The 19347-nt window shown below is 39.2% G+C and overlaps 1 protein-coding gene across 7 annotated transcripts in view; it reads left to right on the plus strand.

Annotated features, from left to right (window-relative positions):
• The window catches only part of CCDC149 (coiled-coil domain containing 149), a 53300-nt gene that overhangs the window by 11874 nt on the left and 22079 nt on the right, over positions 1-19347 (plus strand). For 4 of the 7 annotated variants that reach the window (XM_068943265.1, XM_068943266.1, XM_068943267.1 and 1 more), the window contains exons 4-7: positions 8535-8642; positions 14651-14767; positions 16538-16710; positions 18187-18259. In XM_068943265.1, the coding sequence (XP_068799366.1) occupies positions 8535-8642; positions 14651-14767; positions 16538-16710; positions 18187-18259 (471 nt within the window). The remainder of the gene's footprint in view (positions 1-8534; positions 8643-14650; positions 14768-16537; positions 16711-18186; positions 18260-19347) is intronic. The other 3 variants (XM_068943270.1, XM_068943269.1, XM_068943271.1) reach the window with 1 other exon arrangement.

The raw sequence follows: 19347 nt of genomic DNA on the forward strand, positions 1-19347 counted from the left end.
GCTCTGGAGTAGTAGGGGCAGCCTTTCTAAAGAGCAGTTTAGAATTGCTTTGAGAAATGCATCAAAGGAAAATAAAATAAAGTTATGACTATTTTTGCATTATTATTGTAAATACATTTCTTACAGCACATTTTCTCATCGATGGGGGAAGTTCTCTGGGCTGTTTCTCCTGTCCTCTCTTTGCCCAGAAACCTAGCTACCTGTCGGGAGAAGTTTGTGACTCCACAGTCATTTTATGAAAACAAAGACCCTGATCTTATAATGAGCTTTATGTGATATAATAAGTGCATGCTGTTTTCATGGTCAGAAATGAGACGAAAACATGCTATGCTGAACAATTTGCTGCCCATTACATTTCTTTACCAGAACTGAAACATCATGGTTGAAATTGCAGTCTACTGCTTTGAATGTAATGGATGGGTTGGAACTGCGACTTTCTTCATCTCTTCATTTTTCGTCTTCCTTATCAGTTATGCTTTGTGACTTCTTAAACTGTCTTGTCTTCCACACCATGCCTCCCCTCTGTTTCTCAGCACAGAATTTTCGTGTTTGGTATGGGAAATGTTACGTAACTGGCAAATTTTGATCAGCAAGGAGTTACTCAGAATGCGTTTTTGTAAGATCAGTGGTACTTAAAGGTATCTTAACATGCAGTGCTCTGCGGTATTTTCCCTGTCCACAGAATCACGTAATCCAAAGATTGCTGCATGCATATAGTCTGCAGCCAACCAATAAAAACAGGAAATGAAAACCTGTGCTACTGTAATCTCTACCCATGCAGTAGACATTTTACTGTTTGTATTGTTATCACAGACTATTAGCTATAAGTGCTTTTCTGGCCCCTCTTTATACCAAACAGTCGCAATTAGTAACTCCAGTTGAAGGTAGTTTTACAATGTTGGTTGGTGCCAGGTGTGGAGTAATTTTGGAGTAAGTAACAGAGGGATGAAATGTTTAGAGAGCATAGGGATAATGCAGAGTCAAATTTGATGTCAAAATTCACCTTTTTCTGAAGAGGTGGTAAACATCAGACACTGTCCATTTTGAAAAACATATTAAAATGTAGTTCTGTGCACAGAGCTTCTGTTGTGCATCCTGTGTAAATTAAAATTCCCCCATTCTGCAGTGGTAGACATTAATATATATTTGCTGTGATACAGAAAATTTTTGTAACATTGGCAAACAAGCATTGGAAATCTGTTGGACAGTGCTGCCCTGCTAGGAAACGTTAAGAAAAAGGGGGTAGGGGGGAGCTTCTAACTTGATTTATACTGACTATTATTTTCTTCTACATTGCTCATGTGTAACTAGTTTGGGAGGAACTTTGCCGTTGAAATAACAGATCAGTGAATCCTTTGACCTTCTATATGAAATGGAAGTTCTTCTAATACAAATGAGATCCTTTGAATAAATGAAGGTGAAGTAAAACGCATGGTTAGGAAAATGACTGTGCTGGGCCACAGTCCTAAATAAGCTTTGCTTAATTTGATTTCAGTGAGACCACTCAATTGGAGATAATGGATTTGCAGTGGGGCTGTGTCTCAAGAATAAAGCCACAATGCATATGCTCACTGGATGAGGGCCTATATTTGTGTTTTAAATTTGTCGGGAATCAAAATTAAATGGGGCTAAACATAATGATATGCAGTCCTAGTGTAGAGCACCGCTTGATAGTTGCTCTATTTTCCAAACAAAAAGTTTCATCAGATAAATTGTGGTCATCTTTTTGTGCATCTTTCCTGACAGCAGTGGTCCTTAACTCTGTTTTAGGTATCCATAGGTGTCCCAAGGTGATAGACTGAGGCCTGGATTCTGACTGCTTCAGCTCTGTTTGACATCACAGCAGCAAGCTACCCGCTGACCGAGACTTTGGTCAGACAGCTTGACTTCTCTTAATGGATAAATTAGCCATAGGCATGGCATTTGGGGGCAAACAGAACATCAGAAAGACCGATGTTTCCAAACAAAAATATGTTGTAACAAATTGCAAGCAGATCCATTTTGATCCCTTTTACTTCTGCTTCCAGCTCCTAGATTAATGCACTCAAGTTATCACCATTCAGTTTCAAAACAGGCTGTGTTCAGGGATTACCTCTTGGCTGTTTGTGGCATCATCAGAAAAACTGACTAGCGTGACTATTTCTGCTAATTAATGAATTCAGGAAGTCTTGTTAGTCTTGTGCTAAGGCACGAAAGCTCCTGCATTCAGAGTCCTATGAGATAACATCTTCAGATAAAGTACGCTGCGGGGTAAGCAGTCACGCTGTATTTATCTCACAAGGGTGCTGTGAAGATTAATGTGATTCCTTGCTTTGTTCAGGAGGTTTGAAGATGAAAAACACTATGCATGTGCCAAATGGAGACCTACGCGCTTTGCTTTGGTTTGTAGGTGGGTGTGTTTGGCTCCCATCATGTGATGTAGCAGATGGAAAACGGTGAGATTGGACTTGTAACGCGTGAGAGAACCCTATTCGTGTGTGTTTCAAAATGCTCCTGCTCTGCAGGTCTGAGCATAGTCAGTGGACAGACTTTGGTTTCTGCACGGTGAAATCACAGTGAAATCTGGCATTCCATTGGAATGAGCAGGTGACAGTATACAAAAGCTAGAACTTCTTAACAATACTACAAATCAAGCTTTTTTGAAATGACACCGTTTTGTCCCCTCATCTTGTGGATTGTGGACGGTGAACATGAGTTTGAGAGAGAGGAAATCCTGATTCTAATAAATGTGACATCCCTCTTTAAAATTCTGAGATGCTGTTCAGACCTGACCTATATATACAGTGTGCTCTCCTCGCCTGGTTTTTCTGTCTTACCTTGATGGAATAGAGAGAGCCTTGTCCACATCATGCGCCTGAATACTTGGGATAAATATTCCCCTCTAAATTAGACACAACACTCAAAATGCTTAAGGGATTTTGATTCTTTTTTTTTTTCTGCATTACATCAAAGTTTTAAGTTGTCCTCAAAATCTCAAAGCAGCTAAAATGTTTCTTATAAAACAATGAAATTGTCTTCTGGCATAGTATAGTCATCTTTGTAAGGAAAAATTAATCATTTCTTTTTGACCATGTTCATCTACCGCTAGCAAAAACTTGATGCAGTACTCTGGTCTATATGAATTATTTGGGGGCTGAAGTACTTTATTGAACCCTCACACTGAAGAACATTCATGCTGAGTAACTTTTCATGATATCTGACAGTTCATACTAAGACCCTCTGTTGTTGCTAGGAATACGTGTGAATGAGCTATTTTGCTAAAACTATCTTCATAAAAGAGTTTGTAGTTGATGCTTACCTTTTTTCTTTGGTAGCCTTCACCAAATGCTCTAGGTCTGGCTAGGTGAATTGGTGGTTTGGTTCCGTATAACATTGTGCAAGCTAACCCACAGAGGATTGATTGAAAAGGAGGAAAAAAGGATTAGTTTTATATGTAATTTTTAATTATTTTATATATTTTTTGATTTGTTATATTTTTTAGTTGTATAAATTTGTCCTAGCTTTTTGGTTCTATTAATCTTGAAAGTTTCGGAAGGGATGTGAAGGCAAGCATGTCTGTCTTGTTTTGTAAAGCCCTGTCGAGTTTCGACTGGTGTGCTTCTGTACTGACGTTCCTGCCTGGTTCTCCGAGTTGCAGATATTCAGAGGAAGAGAGGGTTTTGGTTACTTTGTTTTGTTTTTAATGTCAAGTTGCTGCTTAGCAAGGCTTTGATTTTTGCTGTTGTTTCTCTGTGGGGAAATATAACCCATATTAAGTGTATTTTGTTTAGTATGCCCAAGACCTATAACTTTGGAAGTATTATGTACCTGGTTTTTCAACTTAAAGATACAAGAATTTTTACTTTTTAAAATAAGGAGGCTGTAGTGCTAGGGGAGGTCATCAGTTCCTGTACCTTGGAGTGAACAGTGGTCATTGGTAAGCAAAGCAGGTTTTTCCTGTATTAATTCAACCATTGCAATCATGTGAAAGCACTGGAGGAGAAACTGCAATTAAATTTGCTATCAGTCACACCCATCAAGTGCGCTTAACGTTTGATGAAACTTTTTTTCTGTCTGTCCTATAATTCAGTGTTCTTTCTTTGAGGCTGTGGCTGAAACAGACAGACTGTAAACTGCAGTGTGGAAATGTGTGTTTAAATTTACAAAATAATTCCTAACTTTAAAGCTATTTTGGAAGTTTCCCTTCTTCCCCCTCAAAAATTACTTTTTCAAGCAGTATGTAAAAGTAGAAAGACTTTTTTTCTTGTTTTTTGTTGTTGTTGTTTTAAGTGTCAGGTAAGATTTATGTGTAAGAGAATTGAGAGGTATATTAAAGACTGTTACTATCCATCATTTTTACAGTAGTGTGAAGGAAAATAACACTGTATGTATGTGTGGCTAGATTTGCAAAATTGTTAAAGGAGCCAAATTCAAGTGCAGTGCATAATTCCAGGGATAACTGTTTGGACATACAATTTCTTTCCTCTTGGGTCATCGGCTGAAATTTTGTGTGTCACTAGTGAACAAAGATCTGTTGCTGCTTGACAATTATTCACTGACTTAGATTAATAAATAAATATTGATAGGTATTTTTGTCCCTGGTTTCAGATATTTATCTCTAGCTGAAAGTAAAGCGCTCTTCCATCTTCTATCCCCAAAAATGTTATTCAGAATTTTAACAAAGTCTGAGTGGAAAAGGGTTAGGTCTGTGATCCCATTCCTTCGAATCTTTTACTCTTTGGTTTGTTCTCATTTGCATTGCTTTATTTTCCCTACCTAACAAAAGATAGCCATCTTCCCACGAGGCACTTTCACTTCCTTCTTTTTCTCCTTTCTTCCCAACTTCTAGTGGGATCTTAGCCAATGGTTGCATTTACTTTTGGTCGGAGGAAAAAAGGAACGTGGGGGACAGTTCCTTATGTCCCGTACTGCAGAGGGGGTTTGGACTCACATCTGCTGACATCTCGTATGCAAGCTTCCTGAGACGAACATCTGTAAAACAATTTGCTTGTCATGCTGAAGAGGCTGCGGAATAAGGGGAAATGAAGTCACCGGAGAGGGGCAGAACTCCAGAAAGAGTTTCTGATATGGGGCAGTTAATTAGATACTTGAAAGAAGCACTATCTGTTATCTAGTATTAAAATAGTTACACTGAGAGAGAGGAGGAGAAGTGAACAGTTTCTGCTGTTTTGGACTGTTGTAGAAGCAAGGGAAGATGAAGCAGTAGAAAGGTGCAGAGCTCTACACCTTTCCCTCCGCTGCCCCCACAACTCAGAAATCTCTCTTCTCCAGTAATTCGGAGTTAAAGTTCTGAAAAGGAGAAGAGAGGGAATTGAAGTCACTGGCATTTACGGGGCCACTTTTAAGGCTTCACCTAGAGTCAAAAGAAACTATCAAACAAAGTGAATATAGAGAAGCTGGATTTGACTGATTTTCAGAATTGTTCTGTAACTGAAGTAAATGAAATGAGCTTTATTGTCTGCTAAAGTAACTCATCTTGAGTTTCCAAATTCCAAGTGAATTGTGTGTTTCTTCTATAAATATTGGAAAGTAGTTGCCAGGTGGAAAAATGAATCACCTTTCTCCTTGCATAGATTCTCCCCTTTCTTCAAAAATATACGGTTGCAGGTTCATGCAGCCAGTCCTCCATTGTTAGTTTTATCTTCTTTTGACCATACGGTGGTACGTTTTCTTATATATGCCAAAAAGATGGTGCCAAGCCCAGGTGTCATTTAAAGTATCTTCCTGGCTCTCTTTAAGCCCTATAGAGCACTTGAAAATCGAACATTTCTTTTGTCCCCATTTAACTGAGAGCTTTAATGAGGTCTTGCCAAAACCTCTAAAACAGGGAACAATCTGAATTATATGTTTTATGGAAGCTCTGTGCCAGAGAAATGAATAATTGCTGGAGAATACTTCTGTGACATAGCTCAGTGGTTTGAGTTTAACAGAAGTGTGGTAGAAGCTTTGCGTTAAGGAGCAAGTCTATACTTAGCTCACTGTAATGCTCTTAGCATGCTTAAAGGAGGCTGTTTTGTTTTGATGTCTGAAATTCTTCATTTAAAGCTTCTTCCAAAATCTCCCTCTCAAGTATAAAGGTTTTTGTCACGTTAAGTCATTTATATGACTGACAAATAAAATTCAGCAGAGAATTGCAATCCCAGAGAAATGGTTTTAAAGGAAATAAATCTGAGAAGGAAGATTTAGTACAGGTAGGGTAATGCCTCTCCTGCAGTCAGTGGGCACTGGATTTTGACTTCAGACTACTTGAATTCTGGTGTTGTAGCTATAAACACTGATTAGTGAGACTGAATTCTTCCCAGGTGTTGAAATTACATGTGCTATTGCAGTGTTAGGACTGTTCAAATTCATCGGAAACAGGGACTTTACAAACAGAAGCGTTTCAGAGAGGACTGTGCAAATAGAGTTCCTTTTCACTAACTCAGTCTGGTGGCTGGATGGCCGTTATTGAAAGTCAGTCAGCTTTCTTCAGAGAAATTGCATCTGCAAATTAGCCCTAGATGCTTCAGTTTAAATACAATTTCCTGCAAACAGGGGTTCTTTGTTCTTTCTTTTAAACAGCCATTAAGAAGTACCTCTCAGAACCATTGATTGAATGTGTTCTGAAACTGCTTGGTTTATTCAATATATGGATGACTGTTACTCATTTGTTTAGCTAATAGAAAAAAATTGTTCTACCAAAGCATACTTGAAAAACCTTTTGCGTTGCTTGAATGGTTACTCTCCTGAAAATTAGAGGCAGATTAATTTTGGCTCTACAGTTGGGTATTTTAAGTTGCTTTGATATTACTCTCGTTCCCCAAATTATTTATTTGCAGTTCTTGGATTTACCAGTAATTAAAAAAAAATCTTTAATTTCTTCCAAAACTGTGGGAAACGTACATAAATTTCTTCTGAACCCTTTGATACCAGTGCACTAGAAGTACAGAAATTGTAGCAGTGAATCAGGCTTGTTGTTCATCTAGTAGAATATATGAGCTTGTTCAGTTATTTTTCCTGCTTAAAAGTTTGAAGCTATCACTATTTTAGGCCAGTTGCTATTACAAAGTTGGCTAGTGGAAGTCGGGAGCAGCTTTCTATATATAGTAATGTACAAAAGTTCCAAGTGATTATAGTTTAGTAGTCTAACCCTGCGAATGCTATATTCATGTTGATAGTTTTCTTGGAATGGAAAACATGAAGTATGGAAATAGCATTTGGTAAACAAGCAGAGAGATCACAGGAACGGGTATCAGACATCATGCTGGTTTGACAGCATATGAGTTTTAAAATGTGCTAGGAGACTGTCAAGTGATAGTGAGAATGAATGGAAAAAAGAGCAGGAAAGAAAAAGAAAGAAAGAGGCATTGAAATAGAAAAATGGGGAAGCTGAAAGAGGAACACAGCAAGTAGGGACACTAAAACTAACCCTAAAATATCGAGAGGGAAATAGGAGCTGTCAGTTGATGTGTTGGCCTCATACTTGCAGACTGTGTGTAAAGGTAGCTTAGAAATACTGATTCATGGGGCTTTACCAAGTCGCGCGTGGAAGAGCTGAAAATTCTTTTCCCATTTCTTTTTATACCCTTCAGATTTATGGCAATGGATGACATACCTAGCTGACCATAGGCAACATCTTGACAGGTTGCATATTGGGCACTATGATTATTTTGTTCTTAGAGATTTCATTGATAGGCTTTTCCTGCACTGAGTCAATGTCTGTGTATTTGTGAGATGTATTTAGGGGGAAAATATAATATACTTCTCCGTAGTATTGGGCATTTTCCAGATACCATGGATAAGAAAGGAAGGGATTACATTATTCTTCGGTCAGTAATCAAGCTGCTGAAATTTTATTAGAATTAGAGACCATACTGCTCGCCCTGTTGACCTAATAGATTAATATGAATGATAACTTTTGACCTGGATTATTTGGGGGGCTTTTTGTTTGTTTTTTCCCCAAGTGGATTCATCTTTAGGTTTCAACAGAACAAACAGTCCTTCTGTAGCGCTGTGTTTTTCTAGAAGTCTATTTAACTGGCTAACCCCAGTCAGGTCATGTTGGAACTTCTGTACCACTGGACATCCATGGTAGAGCTCCATATAGGGGCAGGGATTTGGGCTGGCATCTTCCTTACTGGATAGGAATCTACTCTGAACATTATCGTAATTATTCCTTAGCTATGCCTTTTGCCTAATCCTAGGTGAACTTAGAACTGTTATTTTGGCAAGTTTGTATAACTGTTGTCAAAATACTTTGTGTTTGGCTCATCCCCCTACCCAGGATATCTGAACTAGTGTGGATATTCTCACCTAGTTTTGTTTGAGTTTTGTGTGCTGTTCTGGGACTTCATATGCACACATGCTGTACCTATTTCCCACTAGTTTAGATACAGGAATCCTGATGGCATTTCCGATGAAGCACGTAGTCTGGACACCAAAACCAATAAAACTAAAGATTGTTGGCAGATAATGAGTAAATCCAGGATTACTTTTCAATCACCACATGCGTTCCATAAAAACAAACTTTCATCTGATATCTGCTACTCTTCTAGGCAAATCTTGCTCAGCTACTGAGTGAGGCTCAAGATCGAAACAAACATCTTGGTGAAGAGATTAGAGAGCTTCAACAGAGACTGGGAGAAGTAGAAGGGGACAATAAGGTATTATAAACTTTTTTTTTCCCCCCTGAATAAATGGCATGGAATGTATAAACTGAGCTGGAGTTTTGCATTTACTTCTCAGGAAAACAAAGATAAATCAAAACAATGGATTACAGAACTTCTAGAATATTTGAGTTAAAATAAATGCTCAAAACAGTAGAACCAAAGAAGCCTGTACAGGATACTAGTAAGTGCAGCTCATTATGTATTTGTGTATGCTGCTTTTCCCTGTTGTCCTTAGCTATTTATTTTGCACCCAGCTTTGCTTTAATGGTTTCAGGCTTTCTTTTTTAGAAAATATATTTAATTAGTGGTATTTCCTCCTGTAAGTATGGATGAGCATTTCATCTTCATCATGTGATAATTTTTCACTGTAATGAAATTGCGGAATTTTAGTAGATGATAAAATCAGGGAAGGCTTAATATTTTCCCTCAAAAATATGGGGCAGGTGGTCACAAATACATACATTTAGCTTTATATTGAGCCCTCATCCTGATACCTTTACATAACCAATTTATTTTATTGCTAAATTCAGCAAGTTATATGGAACATTGCTCAAAATCTGCCATTTGGTATTAATCTAACTCCTGTTGTCTCTGTTAATTGAAATATTTAAACTCAAGCCAAATCTGTGTAACATTCACAGCTGGAGCTGTGTGCAAAAGCACATTCAGAGATCAACCTAGCGAGAGGCTGGCTTTGAGACCAGTTGGGGTGGATAGCAAAGAACTAAAAGACAAAACAAACAATGAATGACAACTTTCTCCCTCAGCTGAAGTTTTAAAGTTAGAGGTTTTAAAAATGTGAATAGAAATAGTTTTGGCTTTTTGAGCTGGGGCAGGGCTGTTTGTTTTAGTGTTTTTTTAGGGGGGGATTTTCGTTTTTTTTTTATATACATGTGTGGTGATAATATACTTTTATTTGTTGTTTGTCACAGGTGGCTTCCTTGGGGGTTGTGTGGGGAATTGGGGAAATGGTCAGATGAGACCTGAACTTTTAGTATCCATGACATTCAGTGCAACTTGCTCAAATCTTTAAAGAGCAAATCCCTCGGTGGTTCTTTTATTTGTGTGTTACTGTTTGAACTATACTACAGTGTTGAGGACAGTGCTTGGCGTTTCTACAGTACCAAGAGAAACCGTGAGATGAATAAGTACCTTGGGCAGATAGTGCTTCTTCAGCCACTCGGCACTATGTTATGCCACACAGCCTTTCCCAAGCCGGTTCTGAACAGCTAACAGCAGCTTTGTTAGTCCAAACAAGCACAAAGGTAGTACAATTATAAAGCGTTATGCAATTATAATGAGCTGTTTCATGGGTATTGCGTCATACTCGCACATAGCCTTAGAGGGCTTACCGTACCTTTAATTTGAAGTCTGATTGTAATTGCAGAGATTACGATTGTGTAATCCATTCTGTACCAATCCAAATGCTTACACAGGGCCCCAGTACTGCCAGTGATATTCTGTCCGTTTGTGTAGCGGCAGGTAGGCGTGTTGCCCGTTTAAATATGGATGGCTCTAAGTCTTGAGAAGGAGCTTATAAATAAGCTTTTTACCTTTATCTGAGACTTTACTTGGACGTTCAGGATCTCTATTGCATGTTTTGTATTGTAGATTTGAAGGCTGGGGCACTATTTTTGTACTGTCGTCATGTTTCAGAAGATATCAGTGAGTTTAAATATCAAGGTTTTGTACCTATTCTAATTCCCTATAATAACATGATCTTAGTAACATAGACCCTACTCTTTTATGCTCTGAGCTGGTTTTGCTTAGATTTGTCTTTGCCAATTAACTTGATAATAGCTGGCCATCTTTGTGAAATTTGTATTCTGGGCATGAATTTAAATTAATGACTCTCATAAGGAATGAGACAATACACGGAGTCATTCTGCCCACCACGTCCCTCTCCAAAAGGTGCAAAAAAGCGCATCACTGGGGGGGAAAAAAGGGGGAAAAAAAAAAAAAAGGAAGAGGAAGGAATTGCATCAGACAGGGGTTAATTTAGACTAAGAATTTCATTTTTGGAACACATTCTTCACTTCCTTAGTAGATAAGAAATAGAGCTTACTTCAGAGTCAGGTTGCTGTTTTTTGAAGTGCCTAAAAAAGCATTACCGTATCTCTGAGCGATTTAACGCTTTCCTCCTGTGTCAGGTTTTGCCCCCTCCTAGTTTTGGTGATAAAATTCTGGGCTTGTTCCCGAAGCCATTCTGTTCTGCTCATCAGTTCTCCTCTACTGGCAGCTGGGTTACTTCAGGCACTGAAGTCCAGATAATGCCTGGTATATACAAAAACAAAGAACTATAATAATTTGCTTGTTCTTACATTTTTTCCCTGCATTCTTCTCTCTGTTTTTTCCAAAGTGAGGGAGGGCATCCTGCCCAGCTGGTCTACGTCAACCTTACTTCTGGCAAGAGATGAACAAACAGCTGCTTTTGCAGCGAGGGAAGCTGCTTATGGATGAACAATTCTGCCTGTGTCTGAGCAGGGGTGACTCATGCAGGCTTTGTCACTGAATGGCAAGAGCTTTGTAGGACTAAAAAAGAAAAAACTCATTTTAGATATCATACATTAGCTCTATTGATAAATGTTTTGATGGCTTGACTTGTTTTTACTTGCTTTAATGTTTGCCACTCGTAGGATCCAGTCACTTGTATTAGCAAGAAGATATTAAAGTGATGATCAGTTACTTGCTGTTGAAATCATGTTAAGTACGTAAACAGTTAGGCAATAGCAAACTACTTGTATTTGGTTTAACTAGACTATTTTTTTCCTTTAATTCAGCTAGAATTCTCATGGCACAACTAATAAAATATCTTCAGGCAATCTCCAGAAGGATTTGTTGCTGCAGCTTCAGAAATACCGCAGCAGTTGCACTGAAGCATTCTAGCAACAGACTTCTAAGACTATTTGTTTTTATGATTGATCACAATCTCTTAACAACTCTGACACATGAAAACTATTCAGTGTTTATGATATATTTATTTATTATTTATTTGGAAATCTTTTTCCTTCTTAGCATTCAGCCAGTAATGCTTGGAGAACAATTACTGAAACTTAGAGAAGGATAGTTATGGAATCTTATCCTTTCTCTTAAAGGGGAGAAAATGGAAAGCAGGAGAGAAACTGGAGGCTTCTAGAAGACTAGATGACTCAGTTGCCTCCCCTTGCGTTCCTACCCACACAAAGAAATGATTTTGTGAGCCATTGAGGGCAGTGCTAAGTGAGAGGAAGATACTTGATGCATGGAAAACAATAGCTGCGGTATTACTGACAGTTCGTTATTATAAGGCAGACAATCATTTATGCAGTAACAGTGCAAAAAGTTAAACGTGGTGCATATGTTTTGGCAGAACTGGGACTTTATGTAACAAATTTACATAGTTCTGGTCCACGTTTTAAGATTTTGTAAACAACATGGTGGAGGTAATTGCTGTCAGTGACTGTGGCAAAACACGATGGTTGTTGTCTTCCATGAACAGCTTACTGTTTGTGCTCGTTTTCCTTTTCCTTCTGCGTGTTTTGCTGGTAATCAAGCACTTAAAACTCTGGTACGGGCCTTGTCTTTGGTCTTCCAGTCTGCACAACAGCTGTCACAGTGAAGCCTCTCTGGGGCATCGTGGTGCTCCTGTGGAGATGCTACTTTATGAATAATTCTTTTGGCTAAATTATTCTCATTGATTTTAAAAAAGGCTGCAATATTTAAGGTAGACTAGTGGCTTGCTGCACTGGCTTGTTTTTGCTAACGGTATACTGGCCCTTGACAAAGGGGAGCTATCTGTGGTAAAGCGCGGATAATGTAAACCTGGGCTGCTGTGACTGCTGCTGACAGAACCGCGCGGGGTGCTGCGAACCTCTCCTGCTGCTGCCGCGTGACGCCGAGCGGTTCTTCCCTCAGTGAATTTGGAATGGCACAAATAAAAATATGGCAGCCAGAGGGCAGGTGTCTACAATTTATAACAAGGCACTAAAATATGAAATAAACCCTTAACCCTCTGGCATAACACTTAGTGTCTCTTTGGGTCACAGCGTTTTAAGGGAAGCGTTTTATAGCAGGTGGTGCTGCCTCCTGAGACGGTCACAATACAGAATTAAAGGACTTGGCCTGCTCTGCCCTGTCAACTCCCTGATTGGCCAACTGTCTGGAAGAAGCACTCTGTCCTTTCATGGATTGGCGGTTTACTTTATTTTATGTATGCTGGTAATGTTTCTTTCACTGGCTGAATTTGGGTTTCTGAAGCCGTCTTTCCATAAGACTTAATACATTGTTTCCCCTCAAACTTATTAGTAAATAAAGAGCCTGCCTTTTATTGGCAGACTGTTTGACCTTGCAAGCAATAATTGCTTGCAGATATAATTGCATCTTATGCTTCAGCCCCTGTGGGCTGGAGGAGGGTTGGTCCTGGTGTGAGTCACTGCTCTGATGCAGCTCCCAGCCTGGTGCTGTGTTGTGGAGAAGGTCTGCCCTGCTGCAGGCACTGATGGCCTCCGTAAAGACTGATTTCCCCCTCACATTTCCAGTTTTTCTGAACAAGACTGAGTCTTTATTATTTTCTTTACTTATTCTTGTTGCCCTTCTCACTCAACACTGAGAGAGATTCTAGAAATATGAATTAATCACGTTATCATGCCTTTTCCTCATCAGCCTTTTAGCATTTAAAAAAATTACCCAGCAGCTATGAAACCGTTCCAGAATTTGCTAGTTACTGTTTTGGCTTACTAGTTCGCTCTTTGTTTTAATAAAGTATTTAGGAATTATATCTTCTGTGACCCATTCAGCTATACTGACTGTGCAGCAGTTTGTACTTTCCCTGTGGGCAGAGGGTTATGTAGTTTGCCAAAAATAGTTACTTTTGGGGCCACTGCTTTCCCTTAACAAGTGAACTGCTTATCAGAACAAGTTGTACTAGCTTCATTGAGTTGCACTGAACTGGAGCTGAAACAAGTGGGGAGGATCATTTTGGTAGTCTGTCTTGCATCAGCAGGATTTTAATTGGCACATCGCAGCTATGGTGACTGGCATCCCATAAATACCAAAGATGGATTTTAATGTGTAATCTTCCCTTTTCAGAAGACTGAATTTTCTCACTCTACAATATAGTAATGCACATTAATTCCTTGGTGTAGTTGAAAATGTGGGGAAAGTCAGGAGGGTTATCACAGTGGGTTTCTCCAGTCTCTGTGGAGTTCCTACAAATTAGGCCTTGGGGAGGCAACGCTTTTGCCCAGTTGTACACCGTATGCACAACTGTAAATGCTGCATGCTGTTGTTTTACTCCTTCATAATTCTTGTAAGGTAATCCTCATGGTAGTTGCTATTTGACTCAGATATTGAATGTGACTGACTTAAATTAAATCAGACTTTTCAAGAGGCATGAAGTTGATGAGTTCATTAACTGTTGGTAGATTTTGGCCAATTCCTGTGTTGCTGGTGCATCTTTTTGTTTTAATATTAATTAACTTTTATGAATAATCAAAATATAATGCACAAACAAATGTATAAACAGCTGTTCACGCTACTTCTGCATTGGGGTATTGTAATGGCGTTTTGTTTAAGAGGTGTTGGCAAGGTGAAGCTGAGCAAGCCCCTTTGTGCCTTTTTTTTTTCCTTACCTTTTCTGCTGCAGGCAATTTTAAGGCCTGTATATGCAAATGGTTTTCTGAGAATTCTCTAGTTTTTGTCTGACCAGAATTAATTCTTATAACTTCTAAAAACGTTGACCCCATTTCTGTGTTTACTTGGGCTTTCATCATTTGTATACTCTGGTGACAATTATTGCAGGGTCTAATGCAGCTCCTGCTGACGCTTTGGCGATTTGACTGGAGTTTTTCACTGAGAACAGCATTGAGCTCTCAGCTCAGAAAATTCCCTCTAGTTTAAATAATATAAGCTTTCTGGCTTGGAAGAGATGACATCTGTGACAGCTTTACTTTTTCTAATGCAGATGTGCGCTAATGCTACGGCCTGTGTTTTCTTGCTCACTGAGTCTGTCTTTGTAATCGCAGCTCCTTCGAATGACAATAGCAAAGCAAAGACTTGGAGATGAAGAAGTTGGGGCTCGCCACTTTGCAGCACATGAGCGGGAAGACCTTGTTCGACAACTGGAGAAAGCTCGAGAGCAAGTAATAACTACATGGGTGTACACTGTGGTGGTTTACAGAGCAGGTGTGGTAGCAAGTAAATGACTGCTTCTGCTGTGTTTTGATGGCTAACAGCTGATTAGTAGTACAAACAGTGGTGAGGGTGCTGGGATTTTTACTGAAATAGTTCTTATTGTGCACTAACTTGAACATGCATGCATAAGAGTGAGTTGCCTCACCTCCAAGGTTCCTCCTGCTCTAGATTATTCATTCTTCTCTTTTTATGATGCGCAGCAACGGCTGGTGACAAGTCAGTATTGTCAATGAAAGAGATTCCTTAGTGAAAGCTGTTACAAGAGTGGTATTCAACACAGTATAATATGGTGGCTGATGCATCTCTTAAATATATTCTCTGGATCAAATTTCCTGTAAAGTGTGAAATTTCTCTCTTCTTCCTCCTGCCTCTTCACCATTCCTTCCTCTTGTCTCGAAAATTTTTTGCATCAGACCTCTTTTCCCTCCCTCAAGGCCGTATTAATATTATGTACCATGTACTACCCAACCTGTCAGGCTCTTTCCTGATACTGATACATAGCTTTCCGGAGGGTTTTTTGTGCTTGTGTTTTCTGTTATTCCCACGTTCATTCCTGCAAGTGTCAATTCCATCCCGAAAGCACTATTTGGTGACTCAGGAGGAGGTGCCTATTTCTTTTTCTTCACAGTGCAACAGGACTGTTCACTGTATTTGCTCTTCTGACATGATTCTTCCTGTGATATCTCCCTTCCTGAGTTCTCTTCTCTCCTGTTACCTTCTCGAGTTTATCAGTGTTGTCTGAGGTGGCGATGAAGACTTCTCATTGCATTGCAGACTTCTTTCACATTCAGTTTTCTCTCCTTGAAGGATTGAGGCACTTTGTCCTTGGCTATCTTTCATACTGGCCTCCTTTACACTGTTGCTTAATAGCAAAGTTCACCCTGTCAATTCAGCCCTGGCTTCTTGTGTACTCTTCTCAGTTCCTTTTCTTATTTTATGGAACTTCATGGCTGAAAATCCCATAATTAGTACAACCTCCCCCTTACAGAATTTCTTTTTTTTCTTTAGCCTCCAAATTTGCCAACTTCTAATTCATTTGGGTTCGTTTCTGGAGTCCCAGAAGTTATATCTAAAAACAGCTTAGTATGTCTGTAGCAGAATATGTGGTTTAAGGTTTTTTTTGCTGATATATTTTAGTCCTTTTCTAGAAATTTTGTGAACAAGTCTAACTGCTAAAGTTATTTAACCCAGATTAATGAAATAGCACCAAAAGAGAGTAAAAATAATTTTAAAACAAAATTGTTGCAAGTGTGATCAAAATAAAATGGCAACCGTTGGGATTTTTCTTTACTTGCTTGTCAATAAAATGTAAGAGGCGAATATGGGGCGAGAGGGAATACACGTATGTGAATTTCCAAGTCAGTAGTTACAGAAGTGCTTCAGCAAAGCTATAATCACAGCTCTTCTTACTATATTGTCAGCAGTACCACTGAGGGCAATAATTACATTGGAAACGTCCTTAATGAATATATTTTGGATACAACATATTCTGATTTCTTCTGATTACTTCTCCAGAGCTTTAAGGATATTTAGAATCTTGCTTGCCTTTTATGAATTGCTCGTGGGCTTTTGCAAGATGGGGGTTGTGAGCTTTGGAAATGGTTTTGACTTCCAGAATCAATCCTGTTGTGAAGTACTTGCTGCTGTTTTCAGTTTAAGCGCCGTGTAGTGTTTGGTTTACACTTCAAAGTAGTAATACAGTTCTCCTTTCTTCTCAGATCGAGACTCTGAGACATGATCTTCAGTCTGCATTGGATGAGTTACAGGATGTGAAAGAAGAACGCTCTTTTTACCAAGATAAGGCTGACAGACTAAACCAAGAACTTAGTCATGTCTTAGGAGGGCATGAAAACCGTATAATCGACATAGATGCTCTGTGTATGGAGAACAGGTGAGTACATGGTGGCAGACCTTACTGTTCCCCTAGAACAAGCTGGAGCTTCAGGAAGTCGGTCACAAGAAAACTTTAAAGAAAATACATCCAGGGATAAAAGTTAAGAGATTTTGTTAATTTGTTTGGTATGTTTTGTTTCTACTATAGCTCTCCATCAAATAATACTGAGAAAGTTATGCTATGGGAAATTACTAGTGCTTTATTTGGCTACAGAGATGTCGGTGATATTCCCAAACATAAATAAACAGGGAGAAGCAAGAGAAGTACAGACCTTTTCATTCCCATCACTGTATGACATCAAAAGCAAGAACATTAAAAGTCAGTGTCTTCTGAAACTCATAGTGGGCTGTAATGGGCTAGTCTTGAATTGGAAGCAGGGACTTTGAGTACCCTGAGTTAACAATTTTGGACATACTTCTCACCACAGGGAGAGCTTGTCAACGTGGGATGATTTGCCAACACTGTGCTGGTGAAATCCCCCATGTAGACACGCCTTAATGTTTTTGTCGCTTCCTTGGAAAAAGTGTATGTTTTATGGTCTCTGCTAGGGCATCAAAGAAAAGTCACTGGCCGCAAGAGGTACCTCCCTTAATGTCAACAATTGCCTTAAAGTACAATAGAGCTTGTAAGACACTGTCCCTTTACAAAGACTTAGACCTGAGGTAGGAAAGTGTAATACCAAAGGTATTCCTTCCTTCCAGCAACTCCAGGTTTGCTTCTTATTTTGCATGGGTTGCAGAGTTTGATATCAATTTAACGACCCTCCCCTCCCTCCCACTCAAGATATTGCTGTGATCTTTTTTCTCCAAAGCAGTTAAATTGGCACAAATCCTAATACAGCTGCTGTACGTGAAAAAGGGTGTTGTATACACCCTTTATACATTAAAAAAAAAGATGTTTTCCTGTGTGGAAATAGTTGCCTAGTCCAAGTGCATGAACTGTATAAGGAGGAACTGTACAGTTTTAGTTACTGCTTAACCACTTTTCAACCATACTGTTAAATTTCCTGCTTTGTGAGTGCTGATTAGACATGCTGTGTAAGTGATTGATATTGCAGTTGAGAAGCTCTGCATAGCCAAGTCTTGTGTTGACATGTATACAGATCTTCAATGTCCATCTCACAAACCTTCAAGTACAGAGGACATAAGTAAATGCTTCCTGACTAAATACTTCCTGTAGACATAAACAGATCCTTCCAGCTCCCTTCCCCAAGAACCTGAGGACCAAATAAAATGGTTTTGCAGCATGTTTGACAAATCTAACACAAGGGCAGCCTACTGTTCTGATGCTGTTTGTTTGTCTATGTAAACTTTTATGGGGTTACGAGTAATAAGGTTTTGCTATTTTATGCCTCAGAAAACCACAGAGGGAAGAGAGTTCTGTCAGTGGCTCAAAAACAGGAGCTGCTAAATAATAAAGAGATGCAATAACACTTGAGTGTAACATGGTGTAAATTACTGTATTTTTTTTCAGGTATCTTCAGGAGAGATTAAAGCAACTTCAAGAGGAAATCAGCCTTCTTAAGTCTAATATTACTAAATACAAGGTAGAATCCTCTCATCTGAATTGGGCTCTGTTATTCACAGAGGTTCTTGTTCATTCTCGTGTTTATATGCATTTAAAGAACAAAATTGTGTCTTCAAAGAAAAATGCACCATTAACAGTCTGATAATATTAGTACCTATACATATTATATGCCAAATAATCTTCCTTGTAGGTTTCTCAGCCAGTGTAGTACCAAGTGATACCTGTTAGGACTATCTTGAGAAGTGAATGAAACACCTTTTCTAAGTTCTGTGGCTCCTACTGGGGAGCCTCCCTACCTACTGGTAGATGAAAAGTAGGGGGGTCATGCAGCATGTGGTGAATGAGTACAGCTGTGTTTCTGTCACATGTAGTTCTGTCTCCCTGCTCCCTAACAACATAGCTATTTCTTGGTGTATCTTAAGGGCTGCTAAGTCTCTATTGTTCCTCCTTTTCTGGGATAAGATGTATGCTATTTTGCATGAAACCTTCAGGAATGAACCCTGAGGGCAAAATATTCTTGCTCTTCCCTGAAATGAAGCAGCCTGTTTTCTTCTCTATATGGTTTTGGGGTGTTGGGAGGGGATGGCTGCTTGTCAGGTCACGGGAAGGGACTATCAGCAGGACTTCTTAACTAGTTAGATCACTGTATAGCAGTCACAGCACTAATTGCTTTTTATGCATAAGCAAAGATCCTTAAAATATTGCCAACTTCATTTCAGTGTCTGTTTACTCTTATGACTTGGATCTCGCAGAGTGTGAGTTAGCAGTTTATATGAGAATTGAGAATCATGGTGGTCTCTTGGGTTTCACAGAACTGTGAAGGTTTTAGAACAGCTGGACTTTTGTGGCAGGATCATGATTCTGCTGCAAACTCTTGACAGTCAGTATTTGCTCCTGAAAGAGCTTCCAGAAACTGTGTTTGGTAGAGGGGTTTGTTTGGGTTTTCCTTTTGAAGCCAATGCAAAGAAATGTTGAGGGAAGTCTCATTTCTTTCCCGGCTGACATCCTCCACAGGATATTGCAACATCTTCACTGGCACTCATCAGCTTATTCAGAAATAGATGAATGTTAAAAATGCATGAAGGGTGGAGGAGGAGTGGGTAGGAA

Source organism: Struthio camelus, chromosome 4, assembly GCF_040807025.1.
Source record: "Struthio camelus isolate bStrCam1 chromosome 4, bStrCam1.hap1, whole genome shotgun sequence".
Lineage (NCBI taxonomy): Eukaryota > Metazoa > Chordata > Aves > Struthioniformes > Struthionidae > Struthio > Struthio camelus.